At 36.5% G+C, this 25,767-nt stretch overlaps 1 protein-coding gene across 2 annotated transcripts; it reads left to right on the top strand.

Annotated features, from left to right (window-relative positions):
• Window positions 1-1,496: 1,496 nt before the first annotated feature.
• Window positions 1,497-23,702, top strand: LOC116165643 (ankyrin repeat and IBR domain-containing protein 1-like). 2 transcript variants are annotated; one of them, XM_031480250.1, is made up of 13 exons: window positions 1,497-1,881; window positions 7,621-7,907; window positions 7,955-8,181; window positions 8,227-8,406; window positions 12,447-12,618; window positions 12,673-12,836; window positions 12,885-13,118; window positions 19,704-19,878; window positions 19,926-20,134; window positions 20,183-20,483; window positions 20,532-20,674; window positions 20,721-21,096; window positions 21,145-23,702. In XM_031480250.1, exons 2-13 carry the CDS (start codon window positions 7,739-7,741, stop codon window positions 23,016-23,018), a joined length of 4,224 nt encoding a protein of 1,407 aa, XP_031336110.1. In that variant the 5' UTR covers window positions 1,497-1,881; window positions 7,621-7,738; the 3' UTR covers window positions 23,019-23,702. The 2 variants fall into 2 exon arrangements, with proteins under 2 accessions (XP_031336110.1, XP_031336111.1); XM_031480251.1 differs by lacking the exons at window positions 1,497-1,881; window positions 7,621-7,907; window positions 7,955-8,181; window positions 8,227-8,406 and adding an exon at window positions 11,468-11,554.
• Window positions 23,703-25,767: the final 2,065 nt, after the last annotated feature.

The raw sequence follows: 25,767 nt of genomic DNA, 5'->3' as shown, positions 1-25,767 counted from the left end.
TTTGTATGTCACCTGATGGGTTAAAAGGGGACGATTTGATTGTTGAAATAAAATTTCCATTTATAGCGTATACAATAAGCATTATTCCGATGCCATAACTACCAAAAAAAATTCCAATTTTTAAAAATTCTGATGTTCAAGCAGAAAATTTTAAAATAAACACAAACCATAAATTGTATACCCAAATAACAAGAAAGATGGGTCATCTTTGATTGTTTATAGGATTATTAGTTTTTAGTGGTAATTGTACTAATTTTAAAGGACGAGTTTAAATTCAATCTCAAGTTTGTGCACTTCGGATAAAACTTCAATAAATGTCGTTTGAGGCCAATGCTAGATTTATTATTTAAACCAATTGTGCAGTGATATTGTGGACCTTATCTACTTACTAATCCTACTGATGTAAGTAAATGCAATGTAGGCAGAAGAACCGAACGGTGGTATAGTCCCACAAAACTACCACTATTTCGGTATCAGCTGTGACATTCTTAGTATGTTTTGTACAAAGATGGATAGGTAGACCCTTAAAAACATCTTGACCAGATTTTCGAAATAAAACCAAATTAAATATCGCGTCATCTTGCTCTAAATATGCTCAAGTTTTGTTTTAGAATGAGATATCTACTTGTGGGAATCGCAAACAAAGCCTGAATAAGATCGGTTGCGATGCTAATTAATTTTCAATGTTGAATAAGTTCACATACCTAATTAGAAATTCAAATGGTGCAAGGTTAACTGATATCCTTTCAAGCCTAGGTCAAGTATCAATTCTGTGTGCTATCTATTTTGTTGCATTCAAGTTTGCGATTTAAAAATAATCTGCCGGGCTCTTTAATTTTACCGATTAATGTTATTGTTTAAAGTACGAGTAATTACACTCAAATAATCCATTCGTCCGTTTTTTGGTTATCCTGTCCATATGACTACAACCAGGAAAGTACAGCCTTCCACTGGAGTGGTTTTGAAACCGGTTGTATGTGAAGACTGGACTCGTGATTATCCCCCATCCCTTGATACGCTAAATGTTCCATGATTTTGTAGTGATCTTTTTATCTTCACATTTGTACAAAGTTATTTCACTATTGTTATCGATTGTCGTTGAAATTTTCCATTAGGTATAGTAATAATTTCACAAGCGTTTCTAGTAATGAATCACGTGCAAAAATCAAATGTAATGCAAAGGATTTACGGCCGAACTTAAGATTAAGTGTAGCCAACATCTGCAATAAGTTTTTATAGTGAATTTTGACTTTTTAGTTAGGTAATGTAATTAATAACACTTTTTGTAACAAAAGTTCTGTTTATCAATACATCCCACCTATCTTATCAATTTAATCAAATAACGGAAGAGCTGGGGCGCGACCGATAATATCACAATGGCTTGTCTGGAAAAGTGAGAGCTATCAACTAAAAATGCACGCCCGTAATTGATTGTACTTTGCAATAATTGAAGGTGACAGAATCGTAACAGATTTTCTACAATCGCAATCATTTTCATTCGATACTTTAAAACGAAACAGTATAGTTATGACCGTTCCATTTAAATATATATAAAGGAAATTAGAATATCCTTTGTGTGTTTACCTGTACGACGTAAACAATATCACAACTAGCGTGCTACGTCATTTAAACATACCGAAAGTGCCGTCAATTAATTTGATTAATTCGAATTTTTTTACCCGAAAAACCAATAATCTAATCTATAAATAAAAGTTTCAAAATAACCGCTTCCGGCGCGCGTCGCGACGCTCACGCATGCGTTTGAATAATCGATCCGGCATCCAAACAACTTCAACAGTGTTACAAAGATGTCAACTTATTGTTGCATATATTTCCAATTTTACAGCAACAATGTCAGATAGTGCTCAACAACGATATTGGGTGAGTACCTATTCCTTTTGGCATAATTTTCTGTTAATCGAAATACGGGCGTGTTGTTAATTATTGAACGTAATTCCTGAAACAGTAAGTTTTGTTTTAATGTTTTTAGTGAACGTCTGGTTTGAAGTAAAAACAAATACCTTATCTTTGTAATTGCATTAAGTCGCCTAAAAATGTCGTTAGTTGTATGATTAAATTCGAATAAGAATTGTTGTAATCAATTACAACAGACAGTCGATTCAATTTTAAAATATTTCCCATTCGGATTAATTTCCCGTACGGTCTTTATCCGCATTTTCAAATAGATTGTTGATGTAGTAATTAGGTAGGGTATTTATATTCAGAATAACTCATGGGAAATTTGCACATATATTTTATTTAATTGCGATACCGAGACTATTCAGTGCAGTTTTTGCTTGTTATTGACAAGGCACCAACAACTTTTAGATATTTTCCCATACGTTTTTTTGGGTATATTAGACAATGTACGACCTTCAATAATACACCCTGACTGCAATATCGTTTAATTACCGAGTGAACAGTTTTCACATGTGTGTCAAAAAGACCTCTAAACTCATGCCCAACCATTTTAATTAACAAAATTTACAATGTTACAGATTTATTACTCTAATAACATATTTATTAGACACATACATTCTTTTAATACAGGATGTTCTTAGATATGGTGTAAATGCGGAAGGGGCTAATTCTTTGGCTTATTTTATGCTAAAAATTCATATAAATATAGGTCCCCAAACGCTTCGTTACCGATCTACAGGGTGTTACAATTAATGGTCATCGTACACTTTACAAATTAAACCTTTAATTTATAAACATATGCAAACACAAGAACTGGAACATTTTAAAATTGTTATTTTCATTTAGCAAAGTAGGTATCGAAAATTGATTTTTTTTCTCGATAAAAATTACAAGATACCAAAAATTTTCCAAACAAATCAGAAAATCAAATTCTTATTTTACGATCTACCAGTGGCGCACCGAAAAAAGTTTAGTGATACATGATCTCTGAAAAAACAAAACCTTGTACATTTTTACCATCATCACAGATAAAATACCCACGCGTAAGTTTGATTTAGTCATAAAATAAGCCAAAGAATTAGGCCCTTCCGTATTTACATCATATTTAGGGACATTGCGATAGTTTACAAAATCGTCTTATCCGCTAGAATATACCCGAATGTAAGAAAACATATACGTATAGCGAATCACCACCATGAATTTACGGAAAATAGATTTGATGTCGTGTATACTGATTTAGTAAAGCGTTGGACACCATTCGGCACGACATTAATGTTGTCAAGATCCACAACTTTGGCTACAACTTGACTTGTATGTAAGCAGTGGATTTCAACGTGTTTTGTATAATAATTTTTCTTTTGACTTCGTAATGGTTACTGCTGATATACCACAGGGTGCTATTTTGGGACCTCTTTTGTTTATTTTGTACATAAATGACTGAACAGACCTACTGAAGTGTGTTGCAGTGGCATATGCACAGAATTGAAAACTATTCAGTCTCAGTCTCATCGATTAGTGAATAGTGACTGCGACTCTTTGCAATAACAGATGTAGTGGAGTTTAGCCAATTGTTTACTACTAAATAAAAATAGTTTGATTGACGCAGTTGACATAGGTTGAACAGACCTTATCATATTAAGTAATAGGACCAAAGAGTAACTCTTTGGTAGGACTACACAAACCCCTACTTTATTGAGAGGTAGAGCACGGTTATCCCAATGACGTTACGAATATAATATGGACATACTTTGTCTTATTGTACCATTGTTTTATTTACGTCGCCCATTTTGAATGTATCGAGATTTGTTATAACAAATGTCGTGTAAATAAGGATATTTTCGAATCTATTATCTAAACAACTGATTAAGTTGCATTGATTCATTTATTTTATACTAAGTAAATAGATTGTTGATTTTTAGTGCATTTCCACAAAAATTAAAATAGAAATGCGCTATTGTGACCAGTTTGTCCGTCCGTCCCTACAGCCTTTTTTTCGCTTGGTTCGTTATGGTGTCCAGGCTTAATAATAATAATAATATAATTTATTGCCATAGATCGTAAAAAACACATATAGGCCTGGTCAGGTATAAACAACAAGTTAACAAACAATAACATAGATGAGTACTTTACAGGAAAAAACAACATTTAGAATAAGTTAGCTGTGCGGTGTCGGTATACATTGGTAAAATTCGTCCAAGTTATAAAAGGAATGTACACTAAGGAAGAATTTTTTTCTGTTTCGCTTGCGAAAAAGGTTATGGTAAAAAATCAATTTTTTTATCTGCCATAATTTTACACTTTCCTCGAGATCGTTTAGAATCTTGTATTGCTGTCTGTCAGTTTGTATCAGTCTGTCTGTCCGTCCGCCTGTCTGCAGTTGTCCACGATAACTTTTAATTTTTTTAATTTTTTTATTTGTCAAAATATCTAAATGAGAATGGAGATAAAACTAATGCCAAATCCAATAAATTTGTTTTGCGCATCCGGATACAAACACGTAAAACAATTATTGCGCATACCCATTCGTAATTTGTAAACCAATTCTTTTAAAATTTTAGGATAGGATTCTTATAAACTGAAATTGAAGTGGGACGTCAAAAATGGATTGCACATGTGCAACCCTAACTTTTTTATTTGTGCTCGGATTTTTACGAAATTATATCAGAAGTGGAAATGCGCTATTTGATTTTTCACTTGTTTATTATGCTTTGAGGGAATTTCTGTATATTGGTAGCTGATTTTAGGTTATTTTGATCTGCCGATTCTTAGTATTACTCACCATTGTTCTGGAATTGTAATAATTAATTATTCTGCTGCGCTATTATTATTATATGGTCCAGTTCCCTTGTCATTTCGCTTAAAATTTAAGATTTTGAATTAATCGTTTGAGTAAATAAATCGCGATTCTTAAAATAAAATGGTAGTTCAAACCCCGTACGGACGTCACTGGTAAAAATTCAAAAAACAATCTTTTACGTCAAATGCTCCTTAATGGTGAAAAGGTGTGTACACATTTCATAAAAATACCTGAGTGATATTATTATATTATGATAAAAAACTCACTTTTTTCTGAAAACCCTGTAGCTCAAAAACTAAGTGGTGTAGGACATATGTTGATATAAACTTTTCTCCTTAAAATCATCCGAGGATTCACACCTTGTATTATCGGCACTCAATTAATTGAGACCCTGTATTTTTAGCGCCGAATTAAAAAAAGGTGCTACTGTTTGCGTTTTGTCCGTCCGTCCGTCCTGAAATTTTTTGCTGTAGGTAGCCTATACCTTGAAGGTGTGCTAGACGGCCATCAAATTTCACTGTCTAAAGGGCCCCCCCCTTCCCCCACGAATTGTTCCCTGGGATACTGTTTTTGAAAGTGAAACGTGCATAACTTTTACATACGACAACCAATTGGTCTCAGATTTTGCATACGCATGCCTTTAGTGGTGCCAAGTTAAACTTTCGAAAATGGGGGGGGGGGGGTCTCAACGAAAGAAGTTCATTTCTACCAACCATACCCTTCCTCCTCGACCTCTTATCGTAATCGGGTATATTCCCTTATAGCTCAAGAACGGATTGTCATTGAATCAGCCACAGTTTCTTTAGATGCTTAACTTTCCTTGTATAAAACTGGGAAGATACGGAGGTACTTCCTCAAGTAAATTAACCAATGATTTATTTATCATCCACAAGAAATATTAAACGTACTTAAATTTGGTATCATAAACCTTGAAAAAGAATTAGGTATCCAATGATTATGAACGTGCTTAATTCCAAAATTAACAACTTGTTATAACAGATTAACCGAGATTACAGATTGACCTTGCATTCGTGTACGAATTTCTTACAAAATGTCAGCAGATCAAGTGATTTTGATAAGAAATGGATGGGGATACAACTGGTCATTACATGGACGTAAAACTAAACTTGAAATTAACATTCGCACTAGGATGCACAATTGGCACTCAAAATTAAAACGTAGAATAAGACTTGTATTTAAAACCTTGAAAGATAGCGCATGTAACAACTCTTCGATCACAAACATCAACATACCTCTATGTAATAGGAGGGTTGTTTAGATTTAGTTAATTGCGTTTAGATACGCTAGTAAAATGTGTGGTAAACTCATCTGCAGAATTATCTGTGCGGTGTATCCTTGTGGGAATTAATTATGTTTCACATTGTTCTAATGCAATTTCCGGAATTCTTGATCACTTGATCATTACCTTTAATTTTAGCCCGATAAGACTATAAAAATGAAGATACTTTCAGTGCTGGACTAACTACTTATAGTTTCAGTCATAGGTACATAATAAATTGTAAACGACTTTTAGAGTAAAGGGGCGTGATATTATTGCTTCATTTAATAAATTGTTTGTTTAAATTAAAGTCATGGTTAATATTAATTATTGATTGGTTGAGATGATTATATCGTTGCAAGGATTTATTATAGTGCGTGACAGTAACCTTTACAAAGGTCAAGCCGCTCCGTGTGAAGGCAGCGCTTCAAAAACGCATCGTAAGAAGGGGCTGTAATATGTGGACTGGGGTTCATCTAGGGTCAATTTTTGGCCCTTTAATACATAAGGAAAATTTGAATAATCAAATATACCTAAAATAAATTCATCGAGAAATTATTGAGCTTTGTATTAGAAAAAAGTTGCATATTTTAGGGTTTAGTAAAATGATCAACTCGGAAATTCAGATCAATTCCGAATATATTCGAAAAAAAAAATTACCCATATTTTATTTTTTTCCGACCCTGTTTGAAAATATGTCAAAAAACAAATAACATTTCCTGGCAGATACTTTTTTAAGCTCTACAAGATCGTCCCAACAGATTTCCACTGCGATGTTTTGTCTTTAGGAAACCATCATCAACTACATATTTTTATATGGACCACAAAAAAGTACATACTGTATTGAATGGCATTTTTGATTTGATGGATGGCAGGAAGGCACAATATGTTTCTTTATTAGGTATGTCATTGACAGGAACCATCGATGAATTATTATAACATTTTGTCAACGCCTACTACACCAAAAGGTTAAAAATGTAATAAAAAGCATTTTTTCTGTCTTAAATAACTTAATAAATAATAAACATTTTGGTGTAAAATGTCAAAATAATTCATTAGAGGTTCCTTTAAATGACGTAATACAGAATCATATTGTGCCATACATCGTAATAAAAGTAAAAACGAATCAATGTCGGTTTTTTTCGAATATCTTCGGAACTGATTGGAAGTTGTGATTTTTTAAATCATTTTACCAAACCTCAAAATACCCCTTTTTTCTAATTTCACCGACTGTGTACCTCTTATAGTTTCCGATTTCCCCACGCTGTTCATTCTTAAATATCTTGGACACGCAGTATGGGGAATGGTAAGAGATAAATTAATGTTTCGACACCAGCCTGGAAATAGAGATTTGGACAACCCTTTTTGGGATGCTGTTCAATCTTCAAGAAAAATTGAAGTCAACGGCTGATTATGTTTCTAAAAATCAACATTCCTTTAAGTTTATGTTGGTAAAACTAACCGTAGCTAAGACACTTTCTAGTACTTTCAAACCAGAACTCTTTCTTTTCCTGTGCCTTGAAATTCTATTAGTTCTATTTAACCTCTCTAGTGCCGAGCTCGAAGCCAAAATTTATTATCTTTGACTACAAGCGACGATTTTTAATATTCTTTTTTGTCCTAGGTGCCATACATTCTATTCATTCTGTTCGGAGAGGGTTCTTGACAGACAAGGAAGTATGGTGCCGAGCACTTCTTCGCAACTCTTCACAGTTACCTAATACCTGCCAAATAAAAAAAAAATGGGAAGCTCTTCCTCAAAGTTTAAGAAATACCTTCAACATGGCGACGAGTTTGCAGCGATGCAAATTTACCAAAATTCACCCGAACTCAGAAAAAACCTTGACCCAAATTTAAGTTACGGCGAAAGCCACAATCACAATACCGCTTTACACTATGCAGCAAAACACGGTGAGTGTCGCTTTTGAAAGAGAAAAAGTTTTAAGTTTGTAATATAGGAATGAAGCACCTACTGAGAACGTTCCTAAATGACTTGGGAGGGAATCCTAACAAGAAGAACGGATCGAATGAGACCGTTTTGCATTGTTCGTGCCAACTAAATCAGAGCAAGGCGTTTAGCGCACAAGAACGACGAGCTGCGTGCGTGCAGCTGCTGGTCTACTGGAAGGGTGTTCATTTGAAGGAGGGTGGAAGAGAAAAAATCGACCTGGCCGCGCAAGACAAGGTTAGTTTCTGACTATGTTGAGGTTGACTTAATTATGAAATGTAGGAGGGAAACACGGCGTTACATTGGGCCGCTTCGACAGGACTGAAGAGATGTGTCGAATTATTGTTAGGTCATGGTTCGCCGCTTTTTTCTGAAAATAACGACAAGTTGACACCTTGCGATTTGGCTATGCGGCAGTCGCATCACGATATTGCGAGGCTATTGGAAAGTAAAATGGTTTTTGTAAGTACGCATATTGTATGAGTTACAATTATAAAGCTTATTTGGTTGTGGAAAGGATGTGAAATACATTAATAGGTTTTGAAATAGAGTGACATGCACAACAAAAGAGCTTTGTTACAAGGGCTGAAAATAAGTCATACCATAACACACACGTTTGTGACTCATACGTGAGTTTTAAGTTTAGGTTGCAACTTTCTACGTTGTCGTGAAGTAGACATATCCTATCGTCCGATCAATCGCTCATTCGATAGCTTTATGTCCATCGGTTTAATAGAGAACGGATGGAACGATTATAATGAAATTTTGCAGGTGGATTCTTTATCAAATTTGCAGATCGGAGTTCGTGAATTGGCAATGTAGGTTAAAAACTAAGGAAGGCCCTTTTGATATCTCCGTTAGTTATAAACCGAATTGTATGAAATTCAAACTGGGCATAGCTTTAGCGATATAATACCCAATGCCAAGTTTAGCCAAATCGATTCAACGTTCACAGTGCCTCTTTAGCGCATTTTTGCAAATTTATTTGTAAAAATATAGCTTTCACTTTGGTTGTCTACCAGCCAGCCAGCCAATGAGGGCCCGTATAGGAACGCTTGTAGAAAGACGAGGAGTATACATGTACCTACCGGGACTATATAATCAACCACTTCCAGACGAGGCGTCGGCGTATTTGACTAAGGTGGTGATTTTTCAGTTTTTTCCTATCTTCTTCTAGAGTTTTGGTCCGATTGTTTTCAGACTGGTGTCGTCGGAGAGAGTTTGTAAACGCGCACAACTCTTACGTAACGAAATTAATCACCTCTGGCAAGGCGCGCGTCTTTGAGAGGTAGTCGCTGTGAGGTTTGTCACGCGGTTTCTCTATCTCATGTCGCCAATAAAAGCTAGAGCTTAGAAGTGCCCCAAAAATTGAGTACTATTTTGTGGATGGTTTTTAGCGAAATCCACCAACATATCCACACATATTGCCTCAAACGTTTGCCTGATTGGCTTCATACACAATTGCCGTAAGCGCTATCGTTTGTTTACGTTATCCACTTGTCTGGTCCTGTCCGGGTTGGTTACGTACTACCTTATCTGTAGTAGAGATTTGCACGAAATCGGGGTAGAAGCCCTCCTCGGCTGAGCAATCGAGGAGGTTGGGGTGCTTTCGTCCCCTGATTAGCACTAGTGTGGCCGTGTGGCGTCTTAGGCCGAATTCAGAGGCTTATACCTCAGACCCTTGTTCAAGGGACGAGGATGCCGAACTCTGGTTACCGAAGTTACCGCGAGGAGATGTTTTCCTCTGCTAGTCTTTCATGGGAAGTGCTTTTACTATTCTATTGGGTTCTAACGAACGATGTATTAAAAATCTGTTCAAATATCACTTATAATTGCACAAGAGGTTTGTATTTTACCGAGTAAATTTGGGTTGTTTAGGTAATAAAAATCTGTTGCCTAGTAATTAGACGAGAAAAACTGTCAACTAATAAAAATGCGACACCGCAGGTGGAGCATTTTTAGGTTGACAGTTTTTCGAGTCCAATTGCTAAAAGGAAACAGATTTGAATTGCCACAACCCAAATTTACTCGGTTTAAATACAAACCTCGAGTGTAATTCGGCAGGACAATTTAACGAACAAGAAATTCACCAAATTAATCAATTATTGACAGACGTCAAACTAGTCATATGGGAAAGGGTAATGCGATAATTGGTTCGAAAATGAATAAGTGAAAAAACCACTAGTGCATTTGTCGCTGGAAAAGTTGCCGCTGTCAAAGTGACAATTTCACTGCGGCTTATGCGATTTTTTATACATGAGTTGAATTGTCATCAGAAAAAAATAAAAACGAAATCGGCAAATTTCGGTTTTTCTGGCATATCTTCGGAAGTAATCGGAATTTCCTTGTTTTCTTTACAGTTTGATAATTACAATTGGGCAACTTTTCCTGATCGGACCATCTTCGTATCTTCTTTGATTTTCGAGATCCCCATGATAGACATCCTTATCTTGGACAAAAAATTCAAATATGCTTAATGCGCGTTTTATTACGAGATAATTTCCCAGTCTACCTAATTAAATTATTCTAAGCACTGTTGAGTGAAGGAATGCCGATAATTTCAGTTTTTCAAATGAATTTTTTTAGTCGACCGGGTATTAGGCAAAAATTAATAATTGTGAATGATTCCCTGGTCTGTTGTATTGAATCATTTAATAAGGTAAATGCAAACACAACTGAAAGCTTTCCTTTCAATTGAACGTTTATATTTACTTACACCCGATTAAATTACGAAGATGAGCTATTCGCACAAATGCGATTCGTGGTCAAAAATTAAACAGACGAGTAGTCGGGACACATCAAACACCGTCGATTTTCATTAGTGTCTAATAGGTCACCGAACCGGAAGTTTAATAACTAGATCTCATGAGAAATTGTTTTGTAATACGAAAGGTGACTTCAACCCCAAGCTTGGTTTAGACACTTGCGTATTTAATATATGAATCAATACATCAAAGGACTGAAAACCCTCGATAAGACGAAGGCGTGTTCAGTTTTGAACAATTGAAGAGTTGTGGTTCTTTTTGATAAAAAGGGCGAGGCCAGCGAAAATGAATTATTCTGAAACGGACTCTCGAGCAAAAATCTTTAATAAATGGTCGCTCTAAAATAACTAATAACAGAGATACAAACCATACAAATTTCAATGTCAATTACTGTACTGTCAATAAATGTTATAGAAAGAATGAACATGAAAACGATAAAACTATAAACAAAGGAATGTTGTATTGCAGATAATTAGACACTGAGATTGTATAGTTTTAAATATTTATAATTTTTTGCATGTACTATTGAGTTTTCCATAAAAAAAATGTTTTGTTGTCTATCATAATCGTCAGATGCTCATTTCTTCTGTTTTATTTAATCATTTTAATCTTGAAAAAATGATCATCTTTGCTAAGTCTCCAAAGAAGGAAATTAGCAATAATGCCGGTTTTATTGGAACATACTGTATGTAAAATTACCTCTACACCAACAATTTCTACGCAAAATAATGTAGTGGTATCTTACAGAAATAGGGCACCTTGTATATTCCAACTGTTCAACACATTCGTGTTTTCCGGGTTCTATTGAATCTTTCAACTACCGCATTTGCAGAGTCTGGATTATGGTAAATGTTTGTACGTTTGCTAATGCTATTTGATTCCCGCTTTTAATTACATTATAACATCTTGTGGGTGTGGGACTGCAAGACCCTTTGTTCAAACTTTTCATATAGAACGCCACGTTCACGTTTTTAGTATTCGATTAAACCTTTTCAACTTCCGAAGCTGTATGTTTCTAAAAAAACACCCATGTATGTTTGTGTTCTCGGTTACGTTGTGCGTGAACTGTGGAATTCGTTGTAGGTATCTATTCAAACTTTCCATATTAGAAGAATTCGTTCAAATATGCCATTTTTACGATGTATTTATTTGCAAATTGGAATTGCAATTGAAAATATGTACCTTTGGCAAGGGCGACTATTCATTTTTCAAAAGTCAGAACTCGAATAATCCATGTATTTAGAGAAAAGGGTATTGCAAATAAAGTCGTCCGGGCACTAGTCTTGACATCGGGATCAAAAATTCATGTAGCATTTCCCTAAATATCTGTTGTTCCTGTTTAACTTGAACCGCTACCATTTACTACTATTTTAGGTACCTGCAGGATTTTACAATACTGGGTTATACCTACTTAGACCATGCGAATTATTAAGCAACAGCATAGTAAAAACTATCCGCTTCGCTTTGAGCTTTACCGTGGGATGCGATCTAAAAGATTTTCTTTAAGCTTGTAGCAGAAATATTATTTCGCACAAGTTTTTCCTCTAATGTCACATTAAAACACCATAAAAGTATAGTGAATCATAATAATCCTAATTAATTAAACAAACACCGTTAAGTAATCATGTCTTCATAACTGTCAAAGTTATTTTTAATTACCTCTTGTTTGTCATTTAACTTTAATAACTAACACAAGCACTTTAAAATGGCATTTTTAAAATTGCTTTAATTTACCAGGGCGATAACGTAAACACTGTAAACGAAGACGAATTTTTAAACGGGCAAGAGGAGGTTTATAGTGGACTAAGAAGTCAGGATTTGCAGGAAGCTAAGGATCAACTTTTAGTTGATACATCCGATATGTTAAAAATACCCTTATTTACCGCCGAAGCACTTTTAAGAAACAACGGTAGTTCGCTGTGTTATTTGCGCATATTCTGTTTAATTAATTATTGCCGGACAGATTGGTCAAGAGAGCTGCTGTTGGAGAAATGGATGAAGGATCCGGTCGAGTGTTGCCAGTTGGCCGGTGTGCAGGCGCCTAGTTCCGCATTGCAACACGGTAACTCATGGGAGTCCAGTACGTCTTCGGAGACTAACGAATCTTTTTATAAACCGGAAATTATGGTAAGTAACTCGCCTTTATCGCATAGACGCATTTATCCGCTGTTTCAGTGTGAAATTTGTTTTTCGTTGATGTCTGAGTGGGAGCAGTCGATACTGATGTCGTGTCAGCATATATTTTGTAAACATTGTTGGGAGAGTTATCTGACTATTAAAATACAGGATGGGGATGCTCATCACATTATGTGCCCAGCCTATCAGTGCCATATTTTAGTACCGGTAGAACTAATTGAACGGTTAGTCAGTCCTGAAATGGCCAGAAGGTATTTGCAGTTCGATATTAAGGTAAGAGGTAGTTTTTGTAAGTACTTTCAGCTATAAATTGAAGATATACGAGTTGCACAAGTTAAGAACACCTTTATACTGCCATAATAGTCAACTTTCGTTGCTTTTTAGTAATCGTTACATTTCGTTACTACGCAGATCAGTATTCGTTATCGTTACTATAGTTACTCATATAACATAATGCATTTATATTTATATTTATATTTATATTTAGATGATGAACGATAAAATTCTCTCTGCGCTTGAATTAATTCATTTGGACCTGGCATTTTAACAAACTGTTGATACAGTCTACCAATAGCATGTGTAACCTTTGCAACTAACCGTGATGCTGTGGAGATATCCATGCCGATAAAATCAGCCACTGTCCTTAAATGTCCGGCACTTGCATAAAACCTAAGTGCTGCTAACAACTGATCAATAGGTGCTACAGTATTGTTTCTAAAAGTATAGTGTAGGATAACACATGGGTAATTAGGTAGTAGCTTCATACAAATTGTTATTATATTCGAGATCCATTTCGATTAATTCTAACAACTGCAGAACTATACTTTCGTCAAACGAAAGCGCTTAAAGAATGTTAAGTTATCCATCTCCTCGAAATGATTTTTCCTAGTATAAACTTTACGTGGGAAACCAAACTATACTATATCCAATATGTCTAAATCATCTTCTATGAAAAATTCTTCAACAACATCCATAATTTATCAAAATTTATGACACCACAGAAAGAAAATCAAAATAAAGATACTGGTAGTATCTACTATAACCTACAAATTATGACATACTCGTACTAATCAGACCTTTAAACGCCCAAAATTGGACGTTTAGATTAAACATAGGTTACACCTTTCTAAACGTTGATTAATGTACGGTGCAAACCCTGTCTATTGCTAAACAGTGTTTACGACTTTAAACGATGTTTAGTAAAACGGTGCAAACGGCCATTAGAATTATAGCAAGTCTCTGATTTAGAAGCATGAAATGGATGGATTATTACTACTCAGTACTCATTTTCAGTCCCTTTGTTATCGTATGTAGGTAAGGTATAATTCAAAGCCCGAGAAAGAAAGAAATGTACGTATTTTATTTAATGAAAAAGGCTTATAAGTTATAAGATGTGGTCATTACAATTTAAAAATAGAATTTTTTCCGTAGTATTGCCTTTCAAACGACTTTGCCTTTCAGATATTGCCATAACTGGTAAATATTGCTGTGTTATTTCGTCGGCCAAAAAGACCGTACACAAAATAATATTTTCTTGCCAACTTAGAGAGCCACGGTCCACGGATATACTTTTTCTCTCTCTTTCCACCACATCAAACGATTTTGTTTCCTATCTAAGTTTAGTTCTTCCGTATACAATCTGATTTTGCAATAGCGGTCGCGGTTGGACTAATGATACTTGTTGAAGATTTTACAGACTCATCGAAATCATACCAGATCAGGTCGCTGTTGTCGTCGGAAACAGTTGTATCAACAGGAGTTTCCTTTGTGACAATATCCTGTTGGCTTTTTCTTATCATTTTAACAATTTCATCTTGTAGCTTGTCTTTAACTTTTCTCAAGTATTCTTCCCTTCCAAATACTTTAGTTTTAAACCTGGGGTCTAAAAAAATGCTTTCCCTAAAATGGCATTGTCTTCCAGATGATGGTGCGGTTTTCCTTTGAGACGAGTATGTAAAGCAGAACCGTAAGCCAACAATATCACATTGTCTTTTGTATTTCCGAAACGGGCAGTAATTTCGACCAACAGTTGTTGTATGAGTTTTCCTTCTTCGCTGGTGATTTGAGATTGCAACCGCTCCAAAGACGAATATAGACCCTTTACTATTAAAATTACCTTTGACAACGAAACATTCTTCTCCGTACTCATTTCAACGGTCAAACTCAAAAGATACACAAATATTTCAACACAACCCATTCGTCCTGCGATGGTAAGGTCACGGGATTGTGCAAAAGTCCTACCGTTGCACTCAAAGGTTCGGCTAATTCTAACACTCTCTCGAACATGTAATACGTCGAGTTCCAACGCGTCTTTACATCATTTTTCAACTCAATAGTCACTTTGGTAGAATTCATTTGTGCTTGTGTTGCAAACAGTTTAGTATTGGCCTGAGACCTCTCGTGAAAGTATTCTATCATTTCTTTCACTTTCTTTTGAATTTTTTTACACTCTGTTGCTATACCGCTCATTACTACCAAATTAATGTTGTGGGCGAAACAGGGAATGTGCGCCCATCGTGTTAATCTAGAAGCAGGAATTACATTTGCCGCATTATCAGTCCTGATTGCATATACTTTTTCCGAAATTTTCCATTCGGACACGACGCGTTTTAATTGGTTGGAAACGTTTCCTGCGGTATGTGATACATTATACGGAAAACATGACAAAAGACATCCATAGAGCTTCCACGCATTGGTGATAAAGTGGGCGGTAACAGCCACCCTTCCGCATTTCGAGAGGTCCAAGCATCCGTACTTAAACTGGTATACTCAGCAGTGTCTAGTAAAGTTGGAAGCGTCTCTTTTTTTGAATTATATCTGTGTTCCAGCAAAAATTGAGTCAATGTAGATCGACTGGGTATTTTGTAGGAGGGCTCTAACGCTTCTAGTAACGATCGAAAACCTAGATCTTCTACGATGGAAAACGGTTGCAGATCTTTCACAATCATGCCCAACACCAAATCGTTAATTCTCATTTGACGGGGGATGGAAATTGGACACGATACAAACCCTTTAATATATATACCCAATGTACACAGGGTGTCCACAAGCTTAACCTATCTATTTTACCTATACTTAACTTAGAAAATACTATATACAACTCGCCACACGGGTTCTACTAGTAACCGGTGCGTTACATGGTATAGCGTTGCACAATAAAAGTACTTATCACATTTCGTCAATTGAGTTTGATGAGAAAAAAAATTCACAGATTTCGCAATCCTGGCAACCATCGGAGGCATTAGGAATAATAACCGTACAACGCCATATATGTAACACAAATAACCTTTATTCATACGGTATCACTTGCTCCACTCGCTCGCAAGCTCACTCGTGTCGCAACCGTACACTTTCCAAATAATAAGCGTTGTAACATGTGTGTAATACCATCACGGGCGATGTGCGATAAATTTAGATTCGAATTAACAAAACCCTTGCGTACTGTTACGTAAGAGTACCATATCGACAGTATCCGCGACTTTCCTGAATCTACCGATTGCAGTCGAGTACTGGGCAATCATCACTTGATTCCACACCAATTGTCTTCTTTTCTGCTCGACTAACCCGTAACTTCATACCCATACAAAACATAAGCATTTCCAATTGTAACCGGTTACTTTTCAACTCTACCTACCGTTTCTTTCTCAAACTATTTTATTTAGGGGTGGTTCTTCTTACATAAAATAATTGTTGTTGGGCGCCGGCCAGCTTCAGTCGATGATCCTTTTCTGACCGCGAGGAAATGGGAAAGGATGAATGAATAAAAATCAATAGTCTTTATTAAAGCCTATTACGTTCTTTTTCTCTTGGCAAATCGCCTTTTTGCTGTAAATAACACACGTCAAGAGAAATGGGAGTTGAGGCGGTACGTTCCTGTAAAAGTAGGGTTAACTCATTCATTCACAAAAATTCACTGCATAGAAAGGAAAATCTGTCTTTATTACGTTAGTCAAAAATCCAAATATTTACTCTAAAACCGCCGAGTACAGAAAGAAACTTAATTCTTGTTTCATAAATTAGTATACAAAAATAAAATCAAAACAAACTGCTGTAAATGGGTGTAGTAACGTCTCCAGGCACGAGTCGTTAAAATGAAAACAAAAAACAGTGCTCACAAGCACTTATTGGAATGCAACCCTAGTAGGTGATTAAATCGCCTTTACAATAACACAAATTCAAACGACAATGCAATAATCTACGACGGGGCGAAGAACGAAGACGATAAACTGCAACGCGATAATGTTTACTGATTTATAAATACCTTGAACGTCTATTGTTAATGTGCACTAGGATTCGGAGTGCAGTCTTGGTCTCGCTCCGATCGATGTTGAAATCAAATTAACTCGTCAAGACCGCCCACTGAAAGCTGCAATTCAAATTTCGGTTGGGCCAATCACAGACAGGTAGGTTTCAACGTGACTTTTTCGGCACCCTCCAAGTAGACTGTGCACGGACCGCGTGTAGAACTGAAAATGGAACTGTTCTTCGGAAATCTTCGCAATCTTCCAGACTTGCTCCGGACTGCCGTGAAGGATCGTCTTCGCCTTCGATGTAGTGGCTGGATGGAAATGTTTTCGCTCGGTTCTTTCTCTTGATTTTCTTAAAAAAAATCGCCTCAATTCACTATTACAAGAAAACGCACTTATGATTTACGGGCGCGACTGGCACAGAGATTGCTCCGTTAAAAGACGGCGGGAAACTGTCTTTTGGTACTGGAAATTTCCGTATTTATACTCTCGTGGAGTTAGGGAAAATCGAGAAATTTTGAAAAGCCTTATTGACATTACAATACATCTCTGTATCCAAGAATTACCGTTTAGGGGCCATGATGAATTCGACGATTCTCTAAACCGCGGGAACTTTAGGGAGCTTGTGAGCCTAGTCAGCAGATATGATCCCCATTTAAGGGATTTTTTGGAAAAGGATGGTGACACTAGATCGGTATTTTCTGGAGTATCTAAAACCATTCAGAATGAATCAATGAACTGATCGATTCTGTCGCATTTGTTGTTAATCAGAAAATAGAAGACGAAATTTCTAAATCATTTATTTTAGTGGCAAATCGATGAAACTACTGATGTTAGTTGTAAATAGCAGTTGTCTGTAATATTTCGTTATCTCCTTAAAGGGCGACCTGTAGAACGATTGATGGGATTTTTTGACGTTAATTCTGGGCGGTCTGCAGAGGATTTGTTTCAGTTTTTAACAACTAAATTCGGAAAATTCGATTTGGGCACTAAATTAATTGCGCAAACATACGATGGTGCGGCAGTAATGGCCGGAGAACTGAACGGTTTGCAAACCAAAATTAAAACTATTGCACCCCAAGCTTTATTTACCCATTGTTACGCGCACGTATTTAATTTGATATTGTGGAGCTTGTACTTGTAATCAAGCAGTCAGTCTTTTTCGCGTCGTTATCCGGATTTGCCTCCTAGTTTTCAAATCTACAGAACGCACCTCAGTATTAGATCAAATATGCGGACGTCGAATGCCTACCGGTGCACCAGCACGTTAGAATTTTACGTCTCGTGCTGTTCCAAACAATAAAGATAGTTTGTTTGAAGTTTTTGATTTTATCATCAATAGTCTCGAATTTGACGATGCATCTTAAGAGGCGCAATTGGTTTAAAGAAATTTCTGGAAGATTATAAAAATATATTTTTGTTAGAATCTTTTACACTTATATTTTCCAGCACACGGACACTGTTTTTAACGTATTACAGAGTAAATTTACGGATACCGTCAAAGCACGGGCTTTACACACTTAAACACTTAAAACACATTAAATAAATTACACGTTTCGAAATAATAACATTTACTTCGACAACATTTATAAAAACTAAACTAGACATCGACATTAATGAACTACGATCGCAACGACGTAAAGGATCTGAGATGGAGGACAAACAACAGCAATTACGCCAAATTTTTTTTTTGAAATTATTGATATTATAATAAATCAAGTACAGATCAGGTTCTCTGATATCGAAAAACTGCATTTTTTCGATTTGCTGAATGTTTCTAAATTCTCTTGTTTTGCTAAAAACTTTCCTGATGATCTAATAAAAATCACTAATTCAACAATATAATTTTTTTAACGCGGATTTATTAAAAAACGAGTTAATTGTTTTATACGAAAACAACCTAGTGGAAGATTACACCACGCCTGTAGAAATGAAATTTTTCCACGACAATGAACTGCAGTCGTGTATGTCGGAATTCTTCAAGCTAATTTGCGTGGCTGTTGTTTTACCCGTTGCGTCAGGTTCGAACGAAAGAAGTTTTTCTGCATTGAAAAAAGTTAAAACCCACATTAGGAATTCCATGGGTTAGGCGCGGTTAAGTAACGTGGCGAAAATTTCAATCGAAAAAGGGTTTATAAAATGCCAAAACGACGGTTTTGTGGAAGAAATAATAGATCATTTTGCAGCGCAAAAAAATCGCCGCATACCGCTAATTTATAAGAAATATTAAAGAATTTGTTTCGAAATGTTTAGCAGAACGTCTGTTTTTATTTTATGGAAATTTTTATTTAGTTATATGTCTGGATTTTAGAAATCATGTTTATTTTGTTGTGTTTAACAGAGTAATTTATTTATTTATTGTTTTTGGAGTATTTAAAAAATGCGGTTTAGGTAGGAAATTTTTCGGAGGCGAAGGCGACTACTATGGAAGTACTAACTCATAATACCCCCACCCTCACCCTACGCCTTTACCATGCCCAGCCTCACCAACTACGAAACTCATGAGCCGCCACTGTTATAAATTGTTTGCAGAGTGAAATAGAATTTGGTCAAGTTTGCTACCGCAAGTGTACTTTCGAACAGTAGATGCTGAATTTTTACTGATTTTCAGGCATTCGTCGAAAGCAATCGAAGTATCAAATGGTGTCCGATTGCAGGCTGTGGAAGGGCCGTTCGTCTTCCAGAAACGGAGCAATACGAAAGTAAAAATCCAAACAAAACTGTTCCCGAAAGTTCGCACGCTGTTGATTGTGGGAACGGCCATTTCTTCTGTTGGGAATGTCTGGGTATGTTAAATTACGATTGACTTCCACCCGAAGTTGTGGGTTAACAGGTGAAGCGCACGCCCCATGCGGTTGCAAACAGTGGCAGGAGTGGCAGCTGAAAATCGCAGAGATAAAACCAGAAGAACTGAGGGCGTCATGTACTGAGAGCGAGGATGCTGCTAACTGCCTGTGGTTAGTTACAAATTCGAAGCCGTGCCCTAACTGTAAAAGTCCAATTCAAAAAAACGAAGGGTGCAATCATATGAAGTGTTCAAAGGTAAGAAGCTCTGGGAATCGTTTCCAGTAGCCCTCCGTTGTTTTACAGTGCAAATTTGATTTCTGTTGGGTCTGCCAAGAGTCTTGGAAAAAGCACAGTTCAGCGACCGGCGGCTATTTCCGTTGCAATCGATTTGAAGCCGTGCACAAAGCCGACGAGAAGCAGGGTAGCTTAATTTCCGAGGCGGTCGATCGAAATAATCAAATGCAGGAAATGTCTCGCTTTTTGCACTATTACACTCGATTTCGCAATCACGAGAATAGTCAAAAGCTGGAAGAACCGCTTCTAACTGGTGCAAGGCAGAAGATGGAGCTTTTGGCGAGTAGTTTAGGTTTAAAATGTACAGAAGGTGGGTGAGTTTGGTCGCTAACGGACGCAATTATTGCGTAATTTACAGAAAATGGTGAAAAGGGCACAAAATTCGTAGAGGATGGGGTTAGAGAGCTTTTAAAGGCGCGAAGGGTTTTGTGTGGATCATACGTATACGGTTACTATCTAGAGGATGATGGATATAACAAGACAATATTTGAATTTATGCAGGTAGAGTTCAAATTTAAAATTAGAGGTGCTGTAATTATGAATGTAGAACGAGTTGGAGGAGGTGACTGAGAAGTTGAGTGAAATGATCGCTCGTCCATATTTACGTACGCCAAAATCTGTGATAATTCAAACCTCAAATTTAGCTAGAAGAAAACGGCACGAATTCGTACGTGCCGTCGCTCAAGGTCTTATTCCAGCTGAAACACCCCCAGTACAAAGAAAGCAGCGCAAACGAAAATATATCGATGGAAAAAAGCTGAGTCATTCGTATTCAGAGGCGAGTACTTGGTTAAAAAATGCTGAGTGGCCTGACTATGACTCCGAAGACGACGAAGATATAATTTCCCGATCACATAGTCGCGGCTCTCCCGTCGGAAAAGATCATCAGTGCACTCTCCAATGCAACTGGAAAAATTGTGGAAGTGAGTGTAATCGAGTGCAATACCTACTCTAAAATATTTTCCATTTAGGATTCGGACTATCGTCGGATTACAACGTAGAATTAATCATAGCGTTAGAAATGTCTCGTTTGCAAATGATTGAAGATCGAATGAAACAAGCAATCACCATTACGCCAGATGCCAGTTCTAGTGCACCAAATAGCAATGTGGAGACCAACGATGACCAGCTGAAATTAGCCATACAATTAAGTTTACAAGATTTTTCTGGTAACAATACAAGTAAACCGCCACGATTAGAACAGGAAGCCAGTTGCACTACCAGATCGTATCAAAAGACTAGTGCAGACATCACAGTCGACAATTTTTTAAAGTCGTTGGCGAACCAAAAAATTGATTTTAAACAATTAGAGGTAAACTTAAGTTTGATGAACAGCGATTGTGCTAAGGACTGGACAAAAGACGAAAATGAATATTTCTTTAAACCGTGCAATGGAAACGAAGACGGGAGGTTTCAAATATCGGATATACACGAGAATGGCTTTACGTTTGCCGACGAAGACGATTTCGTAGCCGATATACGGTTAAAGAGGTCACACTCAACCGGAGATCTTTGCGTGAGGAAAGCCAACAGGGATGCCCGAGCTAGAATGGATGGAGAGGAGCCTAGGTACCATCTGGATTCAGACCACAGCATACAACATGACGAAAAGCCAGAGGATGTGGGACGTAAGGCTGTCGCGACGAATGCAGCGGAGCGTGCGAAGCAGTGTCGGTTTCTGAATCAAACTCACCCCGAAGAGAAATACTATGAAGGACAAAGTTCTGCGGAGGATACCACGATATCGGATTCTATAAATGCCGATGTGGAGGTGTTAGGGTTAAGTGACAGTGCTCCGAATGATGAAAACAAGAGCTGCGGCGCCAGTGACGCAAAGGATTTTCTACCCGCTTCAATTTTTCACGATAATCTCCCCAAAGAAAATGAGAAAAATGACATATCAAAGAGCGAACAGGTTAAGAAACAAAACAAGTTTGCATCGTTAAAAGCGAAGTTTTGCGCCACACACCTACCGAAACGTTGCGGTTTAACAAAGCTAGCGATCAACAAGAGTATTGAACTTTTGAACGAAACCAAGTCCTGCCATCACCAAAGCAAGGAGCACGCGGTGGTTGTGCAGCAGAAGCTCTCTCTGTTAACACGCAATGGCAACGACGTCCCGTGGAAAGTAAAACATAGTCAGGACCCAAATATTTCGAAATCGACAAGCTTTCTAGTGGATAGTCACGTAGACGCAAACGCGAAACACTCAAATTTGCGAATAAAGATTTGCAAAAATTCCGCTGCCAAATGCAATAACGTATCCGCTCTGGAAACCGATAGCTCCAACGAGTACGAATCAGAAACGGGCATCCCGAAATCACCGACCCTGTTTATCTCAGGTGTTTCAATATCGCGAACACCAGAACCAAAATCTCCAGGTCTTAGCATAGTATCAAATGGTAGACAATCTAGATCGTCTAGTTTAAGTGTTCCTGTGCCTCTATCTTCGTGTTCGTTAAATATTTCTAGTAATAGTCTGAACAATTCCTTACCTCCTTCGTCTTCGATTTACTCAAACACTACGAGTTCACACGACAACGTACAGAACAGTCCTAAACACAATCCATCACAGTCGAGTAGTCCGGGCGTAGAACAGACGAAATCGAAGAGTGCTAGTGAACCGGAACGCGAAAAAGAAGTGTTCAGGTTTCCGAAATCTTCTACCGATGGCGCCTTAAGTTCCGTACTGCACGTTCAAGAATCAAATTTGAGTTCAGACGATTTTCACGAAGCGCTATTTTTACTGGAAAGATCTCCGAAAACGCGAGATTCGAAACGACGAAAGCGATCTAAGAAAAAGGAGAAAGACGAACGAAAGGAAGACGTGAGTTCCGCTTTATGAACAAATAAGACTGCTAGTTGTTACTATTATTACTTATTAGCAGTTTTGTGATCCGTTAGAGATATGTATCTGTTACATGTGCCACTTCTATGAATGTATTATGGGAAACGTTTTATACCAAATAATTGTATTATCGCATATATTAATGTTAATTCTTTTTATCGGTTTTTATTAACTTTTTGACGTTGGTGTTGTTAGATACGCGAGGTTTGATATTTATGTCTATCAAGGGTTGTAAACGATATAAGTAGGTAGTTATAATTCAATTAAATTACACATATGTGATATTATAATGGCCTAATTGTGTAACTTAGTTGATCGCCGCGACAACAGTTGTATTTTGTTTATTTTCAGGACTGTTTACATTTAATTATTCGACTGTTAGTTTGTGATTTTTTATAGGTGATCGATATGGCTGCAAAGTTTTATAGTACCCGTGCATTTAATTTTTTCAGCATTAAACAAATATCATAGCTAAAAACTGGAATATACCTACACGTCAGTAATTTTAATTAGTCTATATCGTTTATTTTAATTTCCCATAATTTATATAAAACAAAGTACCAGACTATTAGTGATTCTTATAACAAAAAGACTTGAAAATGTAGTTATTTTGCAATTTGTATTGAAATTTTCGACTTTGTAAATTTATTTATTAATTTTTTTAATAAATTATTTTATGACTATAGACGCAGTAATTACGATTGTAAACTAAACTACTTCATTCCCGATACTACGGTAACAAATGAATACGACAAAATGCATAATTCTTCCCCCTTCGCGCCCGCCGGCAAAAATCCGAAAAAATCGGCACTTTCTTCAAATTTTCGCCTATCTTCGTTTTGGACCATTTTAGCCACCAAAGAGTTCTACTCAATGTTGTAGAGAATTAAATTTCCTATAATTTACGTTTCTGTTGTAACCTTATGTAGGTAAATATGTAATCACATTTAGCGTCAGCCTAGACACAGCCACATAATTCAGCTGAAGGTCAACAGGGACAAGCGGAGGAAGGCGAAGGTGGCTAGTAGTACTACGCTCGAGTGTGGATAAGGAGTTCTAAAATTTTGTTGCATTATTCATGAATTTAATAAAGATGTTCTTTGATTAATCGAATTAATCCAGTAATCACAACAGTTTCTAAATCTTGTTTCTAAGACTGACATTTGCATTTTTCAAAAAAAATTTTAAAAATCGTCTTTTCCGGAAATTTGTGAAACTTCTAACTAAGAGCGGAGTGAGTGACAGGTAACCCGATACTGAATAATGGCATCAGAAGCAGAGATGTGAGATTATAGAAATACTTCATCTCTGTACCTCAGAGGTAAAGTATACTAAGTCACAAATTCAAAAGTTTACAGAAAACCACATTATAAGAAGCACAAAGGAATAATTTGACCTTATTAACCTATACATTTGATTACTTTCATCATGAAGAACCATGTTACTTATAACTAGTAAGTTTACATATGTACGATCGAATTTTTGAAATTTTATCAAAAATTTTTGTTTTACGGGACTGTTTACCTCTTATGAATTGTTTCGAATGATGGACTTATTATTGTTATGTGTAAACCAATTTTAATACATTTCTGCTCGAAAAGGGGAAGCAAGCATGTTTCATCATGTACAGGGCGTGGAGAATTTTTTTCCTGTATGAAATCACAACTCAGATTAGAAAAAAAATCTATTTATTTGATAAACAACTTTATAATTCAATAATTTTATTGAAATTAAAAAATATATCAATACTGTTCAACTATTCATCTTCTTCGTTGTTGTAAGAAAGAAATGGTCATCATTTTGTAGAAAATTTCCTCCATAAACGATAAGAAACAAGTATAAATTTTTTGAGGATTAAAGCAGATTTTTAATAAGACACTTAAATTGAAAAATGACAGCCATAAATGGGATATTATAAAAATAATAAATAAACAAGTATAAATTGTGCACAACCCTTGTGCAGATAAAGCGCATTTTTGTTTAACCGATATAGCTTAGTAAATGGTTGGGTTATAAGGGGAGGAGGCTCTTTACACACAAACATTTAAAGACCGCCTGGCATACATTCAAAATTCTCCGAGACTCCATTCTGCAGATTTTGCCTTTGAGAGTACGTTCCTCCGACAAACCGTTTTCGAGATATTCGCTCTTAAAGTTTTGACATCACCAATGGATATATTTCTTGCAGATGTTCCAATCACCCTTTGTGAGTCCCCTCTTCCGATAATCCGTCCTGGAGATATAAGGGAATATATCCGAACACGATAAGAAGTCGAGGAGGAGGACTATGGTTGATAGAAATTAATTCCTTTCGTTGAGACCTTTCATTAGGGCACCATGAAGGATAAAACCAGTTCCACTCCCATCTCAGGAAATAATTGAAGGGGGGGAGGGGGCCTTTAAGACAGCGAAGTTTGATGGCCATTTGAAACACATTCAAAGTATATGGCTACCTACTGCAAAAATTCCTGGACTCTAGAAGTAGTTCGAAACGGCAGAAGTTGGTCCGGACGGACGGACGGACAGACGGACAAAACGCAAACAATAGCACATTTTTTTTATTCTTAAAAAATGCGCTAAAAAACCTGAAACATATTCCTTATAATGTACTAAGTCCATCAAAACAATACAACTATTGATACTAAGTCCACTTATTACAGTTTACCTCGCAATGTTACTGCGACTTAGTACTGTTTAAAATTCGCTAACTCTGTTGTTTATCATCAAACAATACTAATCATCCATA

Source organism: Photinus pyralis, unplaced genomic scaffold (genome assembly GCF_008802855.1).
Source record: "Photinus pyralis isolate 1611_PpyrPB1 unplaced genomic scaffold, Ppyr1.3 Ppyr1.4_LG3a, whole genome shotgun sequence".
Taxonomy (NCBI): Eukaryota; Metazoa; Arthropoda; class Insecta; order Coleoptera; family Lampyridae; genus Photinus; species Photinus pyralis.
The sequence above is the reverse complement of the archived record's forward strand: the minus strand, read 5'-3'. Positions and strand labels throughout refer to the sequence as shown.

Excerpts from the sequence above, each read along its gene's own strand:
- LOC116165643 (XM_031480250.1), top strand. The coding sequence starts at position 7,739 with ATGGGAAGCTCTTCCTCAAAGTTTAAGAAATACCTTCAACATGGCGAC. Across the intron at positions 7,908-7,954 it reads ACACTATGCAGCAAAACACG|GAATGAAGCACCTACTGAGA; the intron begins GTGAGTGTCGCT and ends TTTGTAATATAG. Across the intron at positions 19,879-19,925 it reads CTTCTGTTGGGAATGTCTGG|GTGAAGCGCACGCCCCATGC; the intron begins GTATGTTAAATT and ends GTGGGTTAACAG.